We start from the raw sequence: 20444 nt of genomic DNA on the forward strand, positions 1-20444 counted from the left end.
AAGCCCTCTTCCTTCACTCTTCCCACATACTGTAAATGATCTTCCTTTTATTTTGAAGCAGAGCATTCTGTGCTGGAACCCACTTAACCTGTATGTATTTCTCCATCTTGGAATTTAGGCCACACAAAAATTCCCAATACTTCCTCATAAACTCCATCTGTACGAGATGTGGACTTTCATCTATATCATATGTGAATATAGGCTTTCTAAAGATATGATGCGACTTCAGTTTTGTTCAATAATGATATTATCATGTGCCTTGTCAGTTTGTAACTAGGTAATTATAATTTCATAACCAATGGCATTGAGTATCAAATGGAAATGATTTGACATTAGAACTGTTTGTCGGCAAATATTAGGAAAAAAAAAATCATCAAACAAGTTTAGAAATTAAAATTACGGGAGTTTACAAGTTAAAAATCAAACTGTTTGTGCATAATACTTCATTTAAAAAAAAAAATTCCATCATTCTTATAGAGGTTAAAATTTGTCATAGTTTTAGTTCAGGAATTGGTTTTCTTTCGTTAAATCTCAAAGGATGAGTTGAAATTAAGTGTCGGTCTGAACAATATAAAATCACATGTCCTGGGACTTCAGCTACTGTACACATTTGGAATAATGAATATCCTATCCAAATAACTAAAAAGCAATGGTCTTCATAGAAGGGGTAATGTTCCACTCAAGTATGGTAAATTGAATTTAAATTTATGTGAACGCAAAAAACACTTCTGGGAAATCAACCTCTACTACGAATCTAACCCTCCTTGGTCCAAATTAGTCTAAACCCAGTGTGGTTTTAGATGCCATCGATACCTAGAAGAAAAAACCTACCCAAGTAAATACACTTACAAGTAAATTAAATATTTTCTCTCAAATTCCTTCGTCCATAAAGCTTTTCATTAAAAATTGCAAGATAGACATAGTGGTCCTTCACCATGCTAAACTAAATTTGTACCCCCCCCCTTTTCTTTGGGGGGGGGGGGGTTTGGTCCTCACTGTCTTCTAAAATCAAGAAGAATTATTAAAATCCGCAGACAATTCATAATGACTACAAAATCCTTTTCCCTTTGGTCACCAAGCACTACAAAGCTAACATCTAGATCAAGTATCTATGTACCACTGCTACACAATCTAAAACGTACAACTAAAGCACCAGAGCAAAACTGTGAGGAAATATATCACTCTCCTTGGGAAGATTTCTCAGACGGTACGGGAGAAGACACCAACTTCGCCCCTGGCCCCTACATGATGCAAAACAATATAAAATTACATGCACATGATCATGGATAAACAATTTCATTTTATATCACACATTTTAAATCCAACCATAAAGCGCAATTCAACTTTATATCAAACAATTTCATTTGTTGACGTACCTGCTGATGCTGGCTATAATCTAATGACTGACTGTGTAGAGAGGGTGTTGACTGATCGTGCTGTATTTGCTCTTGGTCCGTTTGCTGTACCTGTGAAGACGGCAGTAATTGCTGGGGGTAAACAGGAAGCTCTTGTTGCAGAGGTTGCTGCTGCTGCAACTGGTATTGCTGCTGAAGCTGAGGCTCAGGCTGCAAAAGAACCTGTTGCTGAGATTGTTGCGATTGAAGATGTTCTGGTTGACTTTGTTGCTGAAATTGTTGAGACTGTTCTTGGTGAAAGGAAGGTTGTTGATATTGAGTGTACTGTTGCTGTAGTTGAAATTGCTGCTGGTATTGCTGCTGAAGCATCAGCGCTTGTTGTGGTTGCATTTGTTGCTGTTGCTGCTGAACAAACTGCTGGTGGTGGTAGTAATAATATTGCCACATTTGATCATATGCTTGAGCATTCTGCATATTTCCATATTGCTCAGGCCCTTGCATTGCATTTAATGTGGCATGCGCAACAGGTGGTTGAGACTGAGATGCAGGGTTCTGTAGTGGCACATTTTGCATTGGCCAGCTATGAGCTGCTGCGAAATCAGGAGCAGCAGAGGATTGAAACTGATTTTGTCCTTGGCTTCCTTGCTGAATCTGCAATGCAGGTTGGGAGGGATAACTTGTAGACATTTGAAAACTCCCTGCAGGTGGATGGGACCTTTTAGGAGACTGCTCATGCCGCTGGTGCTGTTTCCTATATCCTTGCCTACGGAGCCCATATTTAGGACCTCTATGAACTTTACCAGCATTCCTCATCTGATGCCAGTTTCCATCATTTCTGTTGGACCGGGGCGGTAGAAATGATCTTCTTGCTGATTGATCATGATGTCTTCCTGAAGATGAAGGATAATTTATTTCAAAAGGGGTTTGGGCTGACTCAAAATCTTGAGCACTTGCAGAACTGCCTTGATTTGCATTGGAGCTACCTGTTCTCAGCCCATCATTTGACTTGCAGATTTCTGGTATAGATTCACAGTCATGCGATGCCATTGGGACTGAATCAGAACACGTACTTTTCTGGGGATTCAATGAACGGTTCTCCAGAGAAAACTGTTCCTCTTCTTTTGACTCAACCTCATACATTTCCTGGCCATAAGCTTTATTTTCTTTTGAGTATGATTGTGAAGTTGGTAGCATTTCCTTTTCCCTAGCTACTTGGTTTTCTAAATTGTCTGAGAAAACTTCAGTTTCAGAAAATTCTTTTTCAAAATTCTTATAAGCTTCTGGAGACACCTCTTTCACTTCCACTAAAACTGCAGATGACACATTCTCTTCAGCATCATTATGACTTTGTTCCTCAAAAACTGTGGGAGGCAATTCTCTTCCTTTCTCTTGTACTGTGTTATCCACTCCCATAAATTGAAGCTTGTGCTTGACAGCATTGTCAGGATCAGTACTAGGACCTTCCTGAGATGCTACTCCAGCATTTAGGGCATCAGGAACGGCAACAGAAGTCTCTTCTCCCCTATCATTAACTGAATCCAGCAATTGTCGACATTTGGCAGATTGCTGATGAGTATCTGTCCTAGCAAAGCCTGGAAATAACTTTACATGTCTATTCCAAGCCTTTGATACATCATGTACAGTTCCACAGGAGTCTACAAACTGGTATTGCTATAGAAGCGTCAGTATGAGAGTTTCTAAATGACTATTTTTCCATTTATCAAAATGAGCATCATGAAACATATTTTTATATAAAATAAGAAATTTTATCAAAAGGAAGAAGAAATGAGTCAGTGGTTCGTCTGCTTGGAAAGTCAGCTTTCCGTCACTATGCATCACAGAAAACCATGAAAATAAACAAACTAAAAACACAGAGCCAAAAGGGCCATAAAATGCAACACAACCATTTTATCTCTGTGCATCTCAGAAAACGTACAGAAATATAGCCAACATCTGGAAATAAAAGGCCAAGCACCTTAAATTACTGTACACAAGAATCATACTGATGGATTCGAGTAAAATTAAGTTGAGACGGATATAACCTCTAGGTATAAGTTTGATATATCCTCCGCATCTTTTGTACTCAGACCTTGGGATCCATCTGGCCTTGGAGATATTGCCCCACCAACAATTGAATCTATTACAGCTATGTGCTCTGGAACCCCATGCGCCAATGAGAACTTAATCAATTCCTGCATAAGTACAGGACATCTGTAAGAAACTTCTATTACAGTTTGAATTCAAATATGATGCTCACAATAAATAAAAATCACTCCCCTCACCAGACAGCTCAAGCTTTTATTACAGTTAATTCCTAACATTGTATTGAGACCTTGACCTGCTGGACAAGAGTTAAACTCTCGCTGCCATCATCCTTGAAGAATTTCAAAAAATCATGGCGCTAAAATTTCTTATTTTATTCATGATAGGGAAACAACATTGCATCAGAAAGCAAATGAAACAAATCTTCCATTCAGCCCCAGAAAAAAGGCTGGCAAGGCAGAAAAATCCTAGGATCTGTATGTTATAACAGAAAAGGTGACAGTCCACATTGAATGACTGACCAGATCAGACAACAAATAAAATACAATAAAAACAGGAATAAATCCATAATAAAAGAACCCAATTAAGGGCTGATTACAATCAAATAAAGGGAACTAACAAAGGAAAATGAACAAGCTGACTCTGATAAAATCCCATTTTATAAACATGGCTAGTCAAAAAATGAATAAGCTAATGAACATGAGATTTCAATAATTCTCTTCATTAAAATAAATTTAAAGTATGTGGTAGTGGCAAGCCTCTGACATGTTCATGTGGGAATATTCAATATTTGCATTTATTGTAAATATTATTGTGAAGATATTGTTACTGTTGTAAATACCTAGTTGGTAATTATTAGTCATTATTATTATTTTCCCATCTTGGTGTATAAATACCTAGTTGTATTCCAATATTCTGAATCAATGAAAAATAGTCTTCTCAATTCCACATGGTATTAGAACGGCAGATCCAAAATCACCATTAGGGTTTTCTAGGTCATGGCTCATGTAGGGCATCCTGTACAATACACTAGGCCATGATGCAGATGCTGTTCGAGACTCTTGTAGCTCTCATTGCCCACAAAAGTGTTCAAGAGGCTCCATTAGCAAAACCCTAGAGGGCATGGAGAACGGCAGTGCATATGGCACGCACATGCCATTTGAAGGTTTCACGTTAAAGCCTGCTCAGTGGAATGTGGGAGTGTGTGACACCTCCAGTCAGGTCATGACTCCCCTTTTCGGCAATGCAGCACCTTTTCCGGCGAGATCCAAGCCCCATCCACATCTAGGTACTCTTTCCTTGACATTTGTTTATCCCTATAGCGTGTTTGGGGGTCTATTTAAAGGAGTTTGGAGTGCTCTTAGGATGTGGCTACTTCTTCTCCTTTTCTGTATGGGTTCCATCTCATTGGAAGCCCTAAGAGTAGTTATTTGGACCCTCCTAAACAATCTGGTGATTGTGACCAAATATGGGACTATAATGTTTGTGGCAAAATATGGGCCTAAAGCAACAGTTGCCAAAAGAAGAATGTTTCTTCAAGCCTTAAAGGCATCTAGCAACGCCATAGTTTGGATTGCTGATTTGAGAGCCTTCAACCATATAACTTGTTGTCATAAGTTGTTTACTACTTACACCCCATATGCTGGGAATACCAAAGTCAAGACTGCAAATGGCTCCTTAGCCTGTAACAAAAGGGAGTATTCGAATTTCTGATTCCATAGTGTTGGAATCTGTATTTCATGTGCCTAAACTTGATTGCAACTTACTTTTGATCAGTCAATTGACCAAGTAGTCCAACTGTTAACCTAAATTCCTCCCACCCCATTGTGTTTCAAGATTTATCATCTGAAGCGACAATCGAAAGTATTAAAGAGCATGAGGGGCTCTACTATTTTGAAGTCACCACTCAAGTGCGTAACTCACTGGTTGTTGGTAACTCTGCATCTATCTGTAAAGTTAATGATTTTAAATTGTGGACTAAGAGAATGGGTCATCCTAATTTTCTTTGCTTGCAATGACCATTTCCAACTTTATGTCCAAATCTGAATATTAATGACACTATTGCGAGATGTGTAAACTTGCCAAACACCATAAAATGTCCTTTTCTAGGGCGAAATACCCACCCACCAAACCTTTCATAATCATTCATAGTGACCTGTGGTTGCATCTCGTACATCTAATCGTACCAAAGCAACATGGTCCATTGCCTTCATTAATAACCACACTCATGTTTATTAGGTTTCTCTTTTACGAAACAATTCTGAGGTTGCATCAACATTCATGGATTCTTCAACATGATCAAAACCTAGTTCAATATCACCATCCAAGTCTTACACACCAACAATGGAACCAAGTACTTTAACTAATCCTTGAGTACTTTCCTCAAAGTACACGCTATTGTCCATACCAGTTCTTGTGCCTATATGACCTAACAAAATGAAGTTGCAAAAAGGAAAAATCACCATATACTTGATATTGCTAGAGCACCTCATGTTTACTTGCAATGTGCCTAAGTTTTATTAAGAGGATGCTATTTTGACTACGACCTATCTCATCAACTGTATGCCTAATTGAATCTTATCATTGTAAACTCCTCTCCACAAATTGCAAGGTATTTTCTCCACATCCCATATTGAAACCAATCTTTCACTTCGTGTGTTTGATTACACAGCCTTTGTCCATAACCACCATTGAACTTTGAGCCATCAAATGCATATTTCTTGGCTATTTTGCTACTCAGAAAGGATACAAATGCTTTGACCTTGTCTCAAAACACACATTTGTCAACCTTGATGTCACCTTTCATGAAAATATTCCATTCTATCTCGATTCTTCAATCTCTAACTTGGAAAGAACAACCTAACAGAGAATTGGTGCTTCTTGAGCCACTACTACCACCAACCCCTGAGCCACTACCTTCATCTACCCTACCTGCACCAACATCTTTAAGGAACATAGGCAAACAGGAGGAGATGCAGAAAGACTACAAAAGAAAGAACTATCAGTTTACACTCGAAAAAAAAGAAATCAAAAGACAATGAGCAACTTGTACCTGAAGCGCCAAGAGAATCGAAACTAGAGGTAGCTCTTAAAGCAAAAATTCATGGTGACTTAGAATTTGGGGCAACTCCTAAAACTCCAAAGCTAGATGTTACAGAACAAGTAAATCAATTGATCTTGATCTTTCTATTGCTCTGAGAAGCAACCTCGCTCATGTGCTTTCCATTCCATAGAGAGGTTAGTTTTATACAATGCACTCTCTCCTTAATATTGAGCTTTTGTTACCAATCTTGATAAGGTGAAGATACCTAAGACTATACAAGAAGCTCTAAGCATCCTTGCATGGCGGAGTGCTATCATGGAAGAAATGAGTGCTCTATAAAAAAATGGGACATTGGAACTTGTTAGCTACCCAAGAGAAAGAGAACAGTGAGTTGTAATTGACAAGTTGAAAGCACGCTTGGTTGCAAGGGGGTTTACCCAGACATATGATCTTAATTATGCAGAAACATTTGCTCCATTGGCAAAATTAAACACTATTAAAGTCTTATTGTCTATGGTAGCTAATCTTGAGTGGCCTCTTTGCTAACTTGACATCAAAAATGCTTTTCTAAATCGAGAATTAAAGGAAGAAGTCTATATAACTACACCTCTTGGGTTTGAAAAAGGAAAAAAAAAAATCAAGTTTGAAAACTGAGAAAGTCTATATATAGCTTGTAACAGTCACCAAGAGCTTGGTTTGACAGATTATTAAGAGTTCTAAAGTTCGAAAGTTACAAGCAAGCCCTATTGGATCAAACAATGTTTGTTAAAGTCAAGGAAAGCAAGAAATGTATCCTTATTGTCTATGTTGATGACAATAATACCCACCGGAGATCACCTTGAGGAGATAGAAAGTAAAAAGCTACCCTTGGCAAGGAATTTGAAGTCAAAAAACTTAGGAAGCTAAAATACTTTCTTGGGATGAAAGTTGCTAGGTCAAGAAGAGGAATCTATGCTTCTCAGAGAAAATATATATTTGATCCTCTGATAGATATGTTGGGTTGCATACCTGTTGAAACCCCTATTGAGGTCAAGAAATCAAAGAAGAAACCTAAGGAAAAGAAGGGAAAAGAGAAAGATTCCGAGGGAGAAGAAAACTCAAATGAGGAATGTGAAGAAGAAAAAGAGAAAGCTAAAGAAAAGAAAGAAGCAGCGGACAAGGAGAGATACCAGAAACTTGTTGGGAAATTGATATATCTCTCATATGAGGCTAGATATAGCATTCATTGTTAGTGTAGCCAGTCAATATATGAGTTGCCCAATAAAAAGTCATATAGAGGTAGCCTACAAGATTTTGAGATATTTGAAAGGTACTCCTGGTAGAGGCTTGTTCTTTAGAGAACATGAGCAAAGATCCATAGAAGTTTACACCAATGCAAGTTGGCGTAGAACCTATAAAGATCAAAGGTCAACCTTCAGCTATTGTTCATTTGTGTGGAGAAATTTAGTTACATAGAGAAGCCAAAAGAAAAGAATTGTTGCAGGAAGAAGTGAGGAACCTGAATTGAGAGCTTTGGCTCTAGGAATAGCAGAGAAGTTGTGGCTGAAATGAGTCTTGAATGAAACATAAGTTGGAGCAAGCTCACCAATGAAGCTCTAATGTGATAATAAAGCTGCCATAAACATGGCCTTAAATATAGTATAACATGACAGCTCTAAACATGTAGAGATAGGCTGACATTTCATCAAAGAAAAAGTGGTTGACATATTTGCCAACGAAATTGCAAGCAACTAATGTTTTGACTAACAGATTACTTGGATTTGCATCTACATAAGTAAATTCGACATGGTTAGCACCTATAATCCAACTTGAGGGAGAGTATGGGAATATTTGCATTTATTGTAAATATTGTTGTGAAGATATTGTTACTGTTGTAATATCCTTAGGCTTTATTAGTCTTTATTGGTGGTTATTAGTCATTATTATTATTATTATTTTCCCATCTTGGTGTATAAATACCAAGTTGTATTCCAATCTTTCCATTTCTCATGCCTCTTTTCTTGTTTAGTTGGTAATTCAAAGTCCTGATTCCTAACTAGAAAAATTAAGTCAATAGCAAAGTAGAAACTAGCAATTTTGTCAACCATGCAAAAGGGCTTCAACTGGCATTATAAGTTTGTCATTCTCAGTCTTGGAAACAACCAGGTTAGCTGTCAGCAAGTTGATAACTAAGCCCAAATAGTTTATATGATATTTTGTATTGGTAAATCATGTCTGCAGTTCGAGCATAAGTCTATTTTTAGTAAAGATATAATAAAAATTAGATTGAAATAGACTTACTTCCAGAAGAAATTTGCTCTCGGGCATATTTTTGACACCTTCAATTAGGACATCTCTGGCAGCATCAACGCTGTTTGTACTCTAAAAACATAAAAGTTAAGAGAAAAATTAATTAGTTGTTACATTAGACATCAGCATGCGCTATAAAAGTGAAAACTTCTTTTCACATTTTAAGGAGATCATCTTGGAATACTTTCCAGTATTCTTGGTTCAACCCTTTATCAGGCCCTTGATGGAGTAAAATCAATTTAAAAAAAAAAAAAACAACAGAACTAAGTGCAATGAATAATGATAGCCTGCCTAATGAAAACCACAACAATCCTCAAAGGATAAGTCTTCACCTAAAACCCCCACCCAAAATGCCAAATTTCTTGCTGATATGAAAAGAAACATAAGCGAAGAAAAATGAAATCCTGAATTTAAATGAACAATGCTGGTGGCAAGAAAATGATAGAAGTATAAACTGGGAAAAAAATGAAAAAAATTAATTATTGAACAAAAGTAAGTAACTCAAAGAATACTGTCTTTTTTTGCCATTCTAATAGCTCCATTGGCATGTAACTTCCTTTATTTTCTAGTTAACAGAGGAAAGAGAAGGTTCACAATTGATGGGGAAGAAAGAGAAAATATAAAGTATAAAAGAAGGAAAAAAAGAAGAAAAGAATGCATATCAATGTTCCCTCAATTATTAATTTCGTTGTACTCACAAATTCTAATTGGATGAAATTTCATATGGATTTGCAGTCTTACGTCTGAAGAAGAAATTTGCATCCTGATAAAATTTTAGACAGATCCAAGCAAAATATCAAATTTGGCAGAATAAAACTGAATTATTTTCATAACCTTGATAATTGCAAGAACAATTTATTCCATCAATTATAGTAATAGCAAAAGTTCAAAACGTTTGCACAAAAGCAGATGAGTATATAACCTACCATATATTTTAGACGAGAGTAATTGACATATAAAACGGGTAAAGCATGCAGCTTTTTATCTGCTGCAGCCATTTCTAGTGCTTCTTTGTATACATTGAAAGCTGCCTCCATATTTCCCTGGGAATAATGATAAAAGTAGCACAGTCACTCTTCTATATTTGGGCACTGCATAGAGTCAAATTTCTATAATGGTATAGTAAGAGCTAATCATATACCAGACGTTTTTCCATGTTAGCTTTTGATATAACAGTCTCCACAAAGTTAGAATCTGATTCTGCACCACCATGAATATACGCAGCACGTGCAGCTGAAACATCTCCTATTTGTTCCTTAAACCTGGCATCGAAGAGATGAATGACTCGAACTCTCTGCACCAAACATATGATAGGGGAAATAAACACTGCCAAGTCTTGCATAAAGGTATTAAGTCAAAGTATTCTGAAGAAGAAAAAAGTTCAGCTGTTTTAGCAAGGCATAACATTGTCGCAAGGTCAAGAAGAAAAAATCGACAAGGGAAGAATTAAAATAGACTCATAAGGAAGAAAATTTGATCAGTATTTCTTAGCTTATGATTAGCAAAATTTCCATTGTCCATTGCACAATAAAGTAAAATCTCTCAAATTACAGCATGGGTAAAACTCCACCTAATTAACGTATGAATACAGTATTTGTTTAGCTTCACTCACAGTGAAGGGAGAAGGAGGACAAAATTATTTGAGCAACATTATCTCATCATCATGCAAGGCGTTCTTGATTTAGCTTACAAATCACTTACATTTCCTACCAGGTGAGGAAGTTTGATAAGGTGTCTACCAGTATCAGCCTAAATCAGAGACATCAGATATTAAAAAACCAGATTTTTCCCCCCTCTAAATGAGCATTGAGCAATTTGTAAAGAAAAATAAAAGTACCAAAAAAAAAAAAGATGGGGGTTTTTCAATACCTTTGTGATGTTGTAAGTAAATTCTTTATTAATATTCCATATCACTTTTTGTCATTTCTCAGACCCATCTTAGGAACACTGAATTAAACAATAATCAGATGCAAAGGTTGATCAACATGAAACTCAATCAACAAAATGAATATCACAAAGATGATACCTTCAAAAAAATTTCTGTTGCTCTTTCTAACGAATACTTTGCAATTTCTCTTCCCCCCTTAGTTTCCATGAAATCCACATAACGCATCCAGTATTCAGGGTAGTTGGCACAAACAATTAAGCACCTCTCATAAAGTTTTACAGCCTAAGATCAATCAAGGAAATAGAAAATCAAGAAAAGCTCAGACTACCTAAGGGGAAAAGGCAACAGTCAACTGGCAAAGTTACTTTATTGGGAATACTGTGTAGAACAATACCCAGTCAAAATCCCCTTGCAGTTCAACAAAATCCAGATAATGGTGCCAATTCTGCAATTGACTGGCATCAAGTGGCTTGACATGAAAGTAAGACCGCTGAATATTAGCCTCAAATGAACTAATTTTCAAATCCAACTGGCAAGCATTATGATATAGCTGCTCTCCCAAATTCTTGAACTTTTTCATGGCTGTCAACCTTTTTAAGCCAATAGATGAATCCATCATATATTTTATAATGCCATAAATCTCATCATCCTTGCATGATACGGAGATGTCATCATCAAGCAATGATTCAGACTGTGATTCCTTTGTAGGGTAACCCTGGCTTGCCATGTCCTCTTCCAAGAGGGTTACCAACTTTTTAAAACTGGATAAATATAAAACAAATATCTGGTAAGTGCACTATTCAAATGAATAAATAGTACTAGTACTAGCATTCATATCATCAAGTTGGACTCATTCGAGATAAAATATTAACTTAAGCCTAAGCTTAGCTTGAGAAATGTAAGGCGTATCACATGGAGGATAAAAATAGATGAGGAAGATAATGTTAGTTATTTGTAAATTAGGAATTATAGAAAATTATTTTAAATAAGCTTACGAAAAATTTCACTAAGAATAAATTAGGTTAGAATTTAACATTTTTAATGTATTAATTCATTCTTTTCTTAGAATTTCTATCTAATCTTGTATTTTAAATGTCATATTTTGGGCTCTATAGAAAGAAGCTAATAATTATAGATAGAATAGACAATTCAATTAATTATCAATAAATTCTCTTGGTTTCTCAGCCACCTCTCTCCCTCCCTTCTTCTACATCTCCCCCACTTCTCTCCTCCCTTATATTTCTCCTCCTCTCTAGAGTTGGGAAACAGGTGAGCCCATCCCATATAGGCTTACAAGCTCAAGCCTAGAAGCCAGTTTATCACAAAATTGATCATTTCTTCAGGCTCAGCCATTATTGATTAGGCTCAAGGTTGAACCCAAAAGTCCATTTTCATTTTTTTTTAAATTAAGTTTGACATTATAATATTACATATTTATGCTCTAAAGTATAAATTAAAATCTTCTAAAATCCAAAATAAGTAATACAAATCATAATTTTAAAGTACAAACACATATTTTAAAAGTTTAAATTTAATCCAAAGATGTAAATATCCCAATTTTTCAAGGTTAAATAAATACGTGCTTAAGCGAGTACCCCAAGCCCATTTTTACAAAGCTTAAATTGGTTGGGCTCAAAAGCCCTTTTATGCTAAAGTACCCTAGTTATCAAAGCCCGAGCCGAAATAAGGGCTTAAACGGGCAACCCAATGGGCCTTGCCCCTATTTCCAGCTCTACTCTTAAACGGGCAACCCAATGGGCCTTGCCCCTATTTCCAGCTCTACTCTCACCCTCTTTTGCAAAATGCCAAAAGGAAGTCATGCAAATTATCCTTTCCCATAGCACATCATGAGACAAGATGGACCCTTTAACTAGAATGCATCAGAGCACCACATTGCCAAATACCACATATATCTTGCCACCAGTTTCCTTCAAAATCTGTTAAACTTGTCAACAAAAGGAATCTCTCCAAAATCAAAGGAGAACCCCTTGTTCATCAAAGATCCCAAATACTACTCTACAAAGGTAGAACTTACAATGGAAAACCCCAAACCAAGTTATTGAAACACCAACCATTCTAATGAGTTAAATCAAATTCTAGAACAATTCAGAACCTACATGCTTTTTTGTTTTTTCCAGGTAAAAAAACCTACACAATTTTTATTCACAGATCACGTGCAAACTTTGGCAACCTTCTCAAACTCATTCTTGAGTTCTAGGCTCCAGATTTCAAATTAAGAGTTATTTTTAATCACTAATGATAGAAGCCCTTCAATTTCTGTAAATGCTCCGACAAAAAAAAGGGTAATTTCTTTCCGTCCCCTTCAAGCACAGGGAAGGAAGTTGTAAAGCATCTCTCTATTCTCATTCTTTAATAGGAATCCATCCCTATGATCTATTTGCAACCCTTCTATTTATTTTTCAAAAAATTCTCTTAAAAAAAAAAAGCTTTCTAAAAGAAAATGGAACCACCATAAAATAAAGAACTAGTCCTCAAATTCCATCAACCTAAATATTAGTAGAGTGTACAACAACATGAGACATTTTTCATTGTACAGCAACAAAACTTCCATAATGTGGCTAACAGAATAACCCAGCAATAGAGGGGGAAGGGGGAGTGCAAGTTTCAGAAAGCAAGACATACCTATCATAATACTGATGTAACTTTTTGGTTGGAAATCTCAGAGCTTGGACATATATGTGAGCAAGAGAAATCCACTGTTTCTGGGAAAACTCAAAATGAATATACTTATCCCACAAGGTATGGCATAAGTAGTCCTTCCCAACAAATGAAATGGCTCTCTTAAATAATCTGCCAAAAATTATGGAGCAAACTATCTAATTACTTTAAGTCTCAATATGGAAGAGTTACCATGAAGAGATACTTGAGTATGAAAAGAGACCAGTAAAATTAATTCAGTAAACATTATTACAAGAAAAAATGATAAATATTTACAGATGGGTGCATGATGTTGCATGCACTCATACTTATAAGCAAAAAAGCATTACTTATACATGAAAAAGTAGGAACCAAGATCCATTTACACTGATGCAAGACTTAACACGGTTACAACAATAAGTAACTATCCATCAAATATGATTTTCATCAATCCCAAGATGTAATCATGTTGATCATGCATACTAGTTGTTCATGAAGAATTTCAGAAAATAATGACTTCGAAATTTTTTATTTTATTTCAAAGACGTTGCAATTTATAGGAGAATGCAGGCCACAGAAGGTTTATCCTATCACCCTCAAAAGGGAAAAAATGAACAAAATTAAAGTGCAATCTATTGTCATCTTTATTTTATTTATTTACTTTTTTGCTTAACAAGAATTTGGCAATCTGATATGAGCCAGAGAAGATATTAACAAGAAGAAAGAAGGGCAAAACAGCTCATGTGTTGGTGAAATTGGAGAAAAGGAATTGGGCCTGCTCAACAGGATTCATAATAATCGTTGAAAAGCCAAAATTCCAAATAGGGCCATTTCCCTCTGCATTTGTTTATCGTAATGTGCAGCGCTAGTTCAGAAACAATTAGACACTGGTTCTCACGTTGTAGTATGGCTACTTCTCTTTAAATAAGTTGTCCAGTATATGGCCAAAGTTGGTTTGCCCAGATTTTTATTGGTCCAGTACAAACACCTGGAACACAATAAATATGGCATTTTTTGTGAAAATGTGCAACTTTTGCCAAAATTTGGTGAATTTAGTGGGAAAGGAATGCTGGGAACTTTAAAGGTGTTTCAGCAACTATAATCTATAAATGACTAACAGGAAATGGTCTTTTCTCTTGCATCCCTTTGATGCTCTGGCCTCTGTTCATGGTTTTCTAAAGGAAGCTGCTTTCATTGTTGTCAACAGGGATTTGTGACATTTTTATTTGCTTAATAGTTCTCTTATCCCTTTTATTTTGTCTTTTAGGAGAATGTCTAAGGCTCTTATGATTTAATTCTCCTTCTTTCTAATACAGTTTTCATTTCTACTTCTTAGAAAATAAAAAGAAGATATTTAGAGGAAAAATTTAGAAGAAACTGTTTGGTTTTTCATACTTTTTCAACCAACAAATTTATCATTGTTTTCATTTCACTGTTAGAATTAGGTATCTCACTACAATTCAATTGATGTGGGTAGCAAAACTTCCACTTACTAAAACACACAAAAATCAATGGGTTAAATTTGTGGAAATGTTAACTGACCATGACATCAATTTATTAAATTAATTACAGAGGAATCCACCAACTCATTCACTGAAAAGACAAATATTTAATTTTTCCTTAACGCCAAGAGAATCTACAATGCAATTCTTTTATAATATGTACAGATGCAGATAGCAACAATAATAAACTTTATCCATTATGTCACCTTCGAATATCAGATGGATCCTCAAAAGCTGAAATACAAAAGCTACAGTAATCAACCCACACTTCTACTGAAAACGTTGCTGATTGCACAGCTTGTTCAAAGACTTCAACAACCTTATCTACTGTGCCAAGGTGATTCATGTGGACAGCATATTTCCGCCAATACCCATAGCATAAAGGGAACTGAGACAAGAAATGGTCATAAACTAGACATATTTTCTCCATGTCATCCTGCAGAAATCATAGCAAACACCTAATATGTATTGAGGTTCAGCACACCAACAAATCTGAGGTAATGATGAACCAATTTTAATACAGTAAAAAATGAAATTGATGAATAAATAAGACACTAGGCTAACCAGCCTTTATAAATTACATTACTATGAATATGGGAAAATTAATCTATAGGTCTTTATAATTTTCCTCAATTTTGAATTAGGTCCCAGTAGTTTATTTTGTTTTATTCAAACCCTTATAGTTTAATCCATTAGATATGTTGAAGATTAAAATTATTAATAAATGACTAACTTCCCTAAAAACAAAAACACTTCTAAAGTTTATAGAAAATTTGATTTAATACTTTTGGCCAAGAAGGGGGATAAAAAAGAAAATTTGATTTAGTACAATGTTCATATTTGTATTAAATTTTTTATGAAAATTTTGTATGTTTAAAAATTATTTAGAATACATAACCTAATTATATAAATTTTGATATATAAAAATTATGTAATTAATTCTAAAATTATATAATTATTTAATAAAAATATAATTCTTAATTTTAGTTTTTAAAGGAAAAACTCAAGGATTTTAACATTTAGGGATCAACAAATCCAACAAATCAAACTATAAGGGCTCAATTAAAATAAAATAAATTACAAGGACTAATTCATAATTGAGAGAAACTATAAAGAATTGCAGATTAATTTTCCCTATAAAGATTTCAAGAAATAATATTGAGTTGCCACTTTTAGGGAAATAATCAAATGCATATTATTAGGGGAAGGAAGAATGGATGCAAGCAAACAGAAGAATAGGAAGCTACAATTATGGTCAACACAAAGCCTCACAGATATCTTTCAGTATAATTGAAAGCGTCTTTAACAGGTGAATCAGTTCAAAGCAAGTCCTTAAAGAAAAATTTAATTTTAAATTAAAATAAAAAAAATCACCAATGCTTCTTTCACATATCAGGAAGTTGTTTCACCCTTGAGGTAAATTGTTCCCACTAATAAGAATAAATGTTGGCAAGGACCCTAGCATCTTCTCAAATATAAACCACCCCACTTTTGACTGAAAGTCTTCCCTGCTTTCATCTCAAGCTTACACTTATCTAAGCTCAACGCTGTCTTTTTTTTTTTTTTTTTTTGCCTGTTCCAGACTCCATCTCCTATAAGAACTAAAAAGCTTGCTTGACGTGTTTAGCCACTTCCCTACCCCAGCTTCTTAAGGGTGATACCTAGATGATATATTCTACGCTGCTCTATAGCCATCAGGCCATCACAAAGAAACCTATTAAAGACATTTGTTCCCAGTAACCCAGGAAGCTTACTGGTGGATGCAATATCATCAAACAAAGAGGACAGAATGTGGAAGTTATCAATTTAGTATACAAAATAAACCACACTAAAGACATTTGTGCTAAGTAATGTTGGAAACTTGTAAGCGGATGCAATATCATCAGAATGATAGGACAGAATATGGAAATTATCGATACGTTCATTTTTCATAAAACTATTGAGAAATGATGCAAAAATCAGCTAAAACTGACGGAAACCAGAACAGAACTAGGATTTTATATGAATATAACAAGATTAACGAACAGAAGTTCAGCAGTAAAGTAAGCCCCTAGTTATTTGGAACACTGGAAATCTCCTGTACGTCCACACTGGAATTTCCCCCTTTCTTCTCTCTCCACCCTTTCAAACCTCAGACAATTACCGCTAAAATTGGCAGCCAAAATTACCCAAAAACTGACCAGAACAAATACATAACCACCCTAAACTGCCTAATTTCTATCCAAGACAATTTCATAACCGCCCTATGGTGCCTAAAAGCAACCTAAAACGGTTACTACTTAATTATTAATCCATCTTCCAAGAAACATGAACATGTTATGTTGATATCAAACATACTAACAACAAAGAGAAAGCAATTACCATTCTCAAGAGCATGCATAAACTTACAGGATAAATAGTCTCAATCTTTGAAATCAGTGTAGTCCATCCATCAAAGTCTAATGAACCCTCAGAAATAACTTCTTTAAGTTCAAGATCATCAAAGCCAGCTGCAAGAATAAAGTCAAAAGTTTCTTAAAGAAATTGGATAAGCAAATGAAAGTTATAAAACAGATTAGTAATTGGTATAAACTTGTGCCAATCCAACAGGGGAAAATATAAATAACAACTAATCTCTCAAAACCTAAGAAGGAAAAAAAAAAGATAAAATCAAGCTCCAAAATAAATGCTGCAGATCAGTCAATAGTTCTTTGGAAGAAGTGTTTAGAACAACAGAAGCATGCTATATAGAAACAAATAGATAGACAAAACAGTGCCATCAAGCTATTAAGCACATTTGTTTCTAAGAAAAAGTTCAAGTATGCATACTAGATGCTTTTTAAATTAGGCATGTTCTCTTATACATTTTTCTCTTAATGGTCTCATCTATTAAGCATATGCACGGAAAGTTGTTGGAAACAGCCTTTTGCAACTTTTTTATACAAGGCTACTCTCATACTACTTTAGTCAAAACCACATTTTCACGAAGACCAACGAGTTTCCAAACACACTAAATAATAATACAGTGCCAATAGCCCAATACATGATAAAGAAGAAATTCATTTTCCAACTTCCATATGCAATGCAACAGTTTTGAACTTGAATTTAGGAGAAAATAAGAAATGCCAAGAATAAAAAAGCACAAAATGCAATAAGTTCTCTATTTTCCCAGCTTTTTGTAAAAAAACATTTAGTCTAGATACTATGCATGAGGTGCTGCCAATACTTTTTTTTATTAACATTATTAAGAATAAGTAATATCCCCGTATCACTGAATTAAAAAGGAAAAGGACAAAAAACATAGAGAACAAAGAATGAGGAATGTAATAAAACTACGCAATCTCTTTGCATATCCATCAAAGGCACCCCCTATGTGTGTGTGAGAGAGAGAGAGAGAGAGAACACCAAAGGAAAGGCATCAACACTAGCATTTGGCTCCCATGCTCAGCATGATTCTAAGCACTTCATGCATGGTGGTGAAACTAGACATTTTGAATCGCAAGGCATGATCTTAACCATTTGTGATATCATGTTGACAGTGCACCACATCATTAATGAAAACAAACAACTAGGACCACATATCGATACACAAAATGGTGTCGTTTCACAACCAAACACCGTGCTCAATATCATGCAGAGCATTGAACCTAAACTCTACATTGTTCACACATACATGAAGGGAATGATCGCATGTTGTTCAAATTTAGTGTTAGGAAGAATGAAGTCAAGTTTCTTTCTCTTTTCTTTCTTTCTTCATTTCACATATTACCAATAGGCTCAAGGTCAACTTATCATAAGCTTCAAGATTTTCACACGCCTTTTTACAGTAGCACGTGATTTATTGCTGAAATGCATTTTGTCTTTTTCTTTAGCAATTAGCTATTATTGAGATAAAGCAATGACTTCTGAAGTCCTTGTGTCTTCTATGTGTGACTGTATTCTTTTCCAGTAATTAATGTTTTTTCACCAGTGCCACCAAAATTATAACACAAAACAGTAATCTGTAAATCAATTCTTGAACCCCAAATTGTCTACTTAATCATATGATATATATATATATATATATTTTTTTTTTTACTTGGTATAATATTAGATACAAAGCACAATGGAAGTTGTTGTTCGAGACATCTTAATTAACAATATTCCTAAAAGCTTGATTGATAATAGAGCACAACAGCGTCATGCAATTTATGTAGCCAACCTTACCTAATGGAATAAAACTTCTTATTATTGTTGTTATAATAGTACATATTATTTTTGTTGTAATCATCATTCTCTGAAAGACTAAAACATCCCTATGCATGCACCAGTAATTAACTCCAAAAGGATTATACACTTGAACCACGGTTAGCAGTTATATTTATACGGATTGTCTCACTATATAGAAGAAAATGAATATGTCATGAGCATATCTTGACCGTTCAGATCATCGATGGAAGTTATATTTATATGGATTGTCTCACCATATAGAAGAAAATGAATATGTCATAAGCATATCTTGAACGTTCAGATCATCGATGAAAGTTTGTTCTCTAGACAATCTGACAGCTAAAAATTGCCCAAAATGACTCACTTCCCATCCACAAAGTCACAAACTAAGAGTCTAAGACACAATCCGAACTCTACAATCAGCCCACCTTAAGAAAAAAATGATAAGAAACATGTAAATGAACCCAATTTCAGTGATTAGCAAATATACTTTATCACACTCGAGTTTAATAATAGCCAGACAAGCCTCAAGTTTCAGGCATTGGCATTTACACTCCCTTAAGAATTTTCTGAAAGGTATACTGGTTTCATGCATCGTATACTTTCCCATAAGGCAAATAAATTTCTGCACTTTCCTTTCTTAAGAAAGAAAGGACTTCCTATCCTTGGGATCTGATATTAAACTGCTCAAAAACTTAGGATATCCCTTCCATCACAGCACTGGATTCCTAACTTTGCCATCATAAGTATGCATTTACATTAGCACAAAACCATTATTACGAACAATACTAATTTTCATACGTAGCGAAAATCTGCTAACACTGACAGACATTCATCCGCTTTTCAGTGAGTGGAGAGATGCTCCTATCCTGCAAGAAGAGAGAGCACCAGAAGCATATTGAAGAATTTTCAAAAAGGAAGTAAAATCGAATATTACGGGTTGATTGTAGAGAGCAGAGCTCCGCCATTGGAGGCCAAGATATATGAACGACGAGAGAGATGGGTGAACCGTCTTTCGTTCGATCGGAGTCCGCCTAGCGACGGTGTGTCACTCGTCGAGCCTGCAGGGATGGTAAAATAAAGAGAGAATTACAATTAAGTCCAAATAGGCTAATCAAAAACCAGTGTTCTGTCAATGTAATTTCGTTGAGTTTATAATAATTAAATTTTTTATGTAAAATTTTAGTATAATTTTTTATTTAATAATAATTAATTATTATAATAAAAATTATATCTAAATATATTTTTTAAAAAAAGCAGTTTAATAAATTAAAAATTATTCAAATTATATACGATGAAATAGGTTTTTGAATATAAAATAATATAAAAAAATATTAATTTATGATAATTTAAATTTTTTATTATACGAATAAAATATATTAAAAATGTTTAAAAAATATTATCAAAATTTTAAATAATATAAAATTTAATATGTTAAATAATAAAAATATAAATTATGAAGTTGGATGTGTTGATCA

General features: G+C 34.8%; 1 protein-coding gene across 7 annotated transcripts; it reads right to left on the bottom strand.

The window, feature by feature from the left end:
- Positions 1-616: 616 nt before the first annotated feature.
- LOC129285643 (pre-mRNA-processing factor 39-2) lies at positions 617-20063 on the bottom strand. 7 transcript variants are annotated; one of them, XM_054921401.1, is made up of 14 exons: positions 19904-19982; positions 19768-19835; positions 17167-17267; positions 14985-15214; positions 13262-13429; positions 11013-11379; positions 10757-10900; positions 9872-10024; positions 9657-9773; positions 8722-8802; positions 7940-8053; positions 3398-3547; positions 1377-3026; positions 617-1241 (listed from the first exon to the last, which is right to left on the bottom strand). In XM_054921401.1, exons 2-14 carry the CDS (start codon positions 19796-19798, stop codon positions 1179-1181), a joined length of 3369 nt encoding a protein of 1122 aa, XP_054777376.1. In that variant the 5' UTR covers positions 19799-19835; positions 19904-19982; the 3' UTR covers positions 617-1178. The 7 variants fall into 7 exon arrangements, with proteins under 7 accessions (XP_054777376.1, XP_054777378.1, XP_054777374.1 ...); XM_054921403.1 differs by lacking the exon at positions 19768-19835 and having other exon boundaries at positions 14985-15166; positions 19904-20063; XM_054921399.1 differs by lacking the exon at positions 19768-19835 and having other exon boundaries at positions 19904-20062.
- Between the last annotated feature and the right edge of the window lie 381 nt (positions 20064-20444).

Source organism: Prosopis cineraria, unplaced genomic scaffold, assembly GCF_029017545.1.
Source record: "Prosopis cineraria cultivar Desert tree isolate PC_DT_omini unplaced genomic scaffold, ASM2901754v1 PC11, whole genome shotgun sequence".
Classification (NCBI taxonomy): domain Eukaryota; kingdom Viridiplantae; phylum Streptophyta; class Magnoliopsida; order Fabales; family Fabaceae; genus Prosopis; species Prosopis cineraria.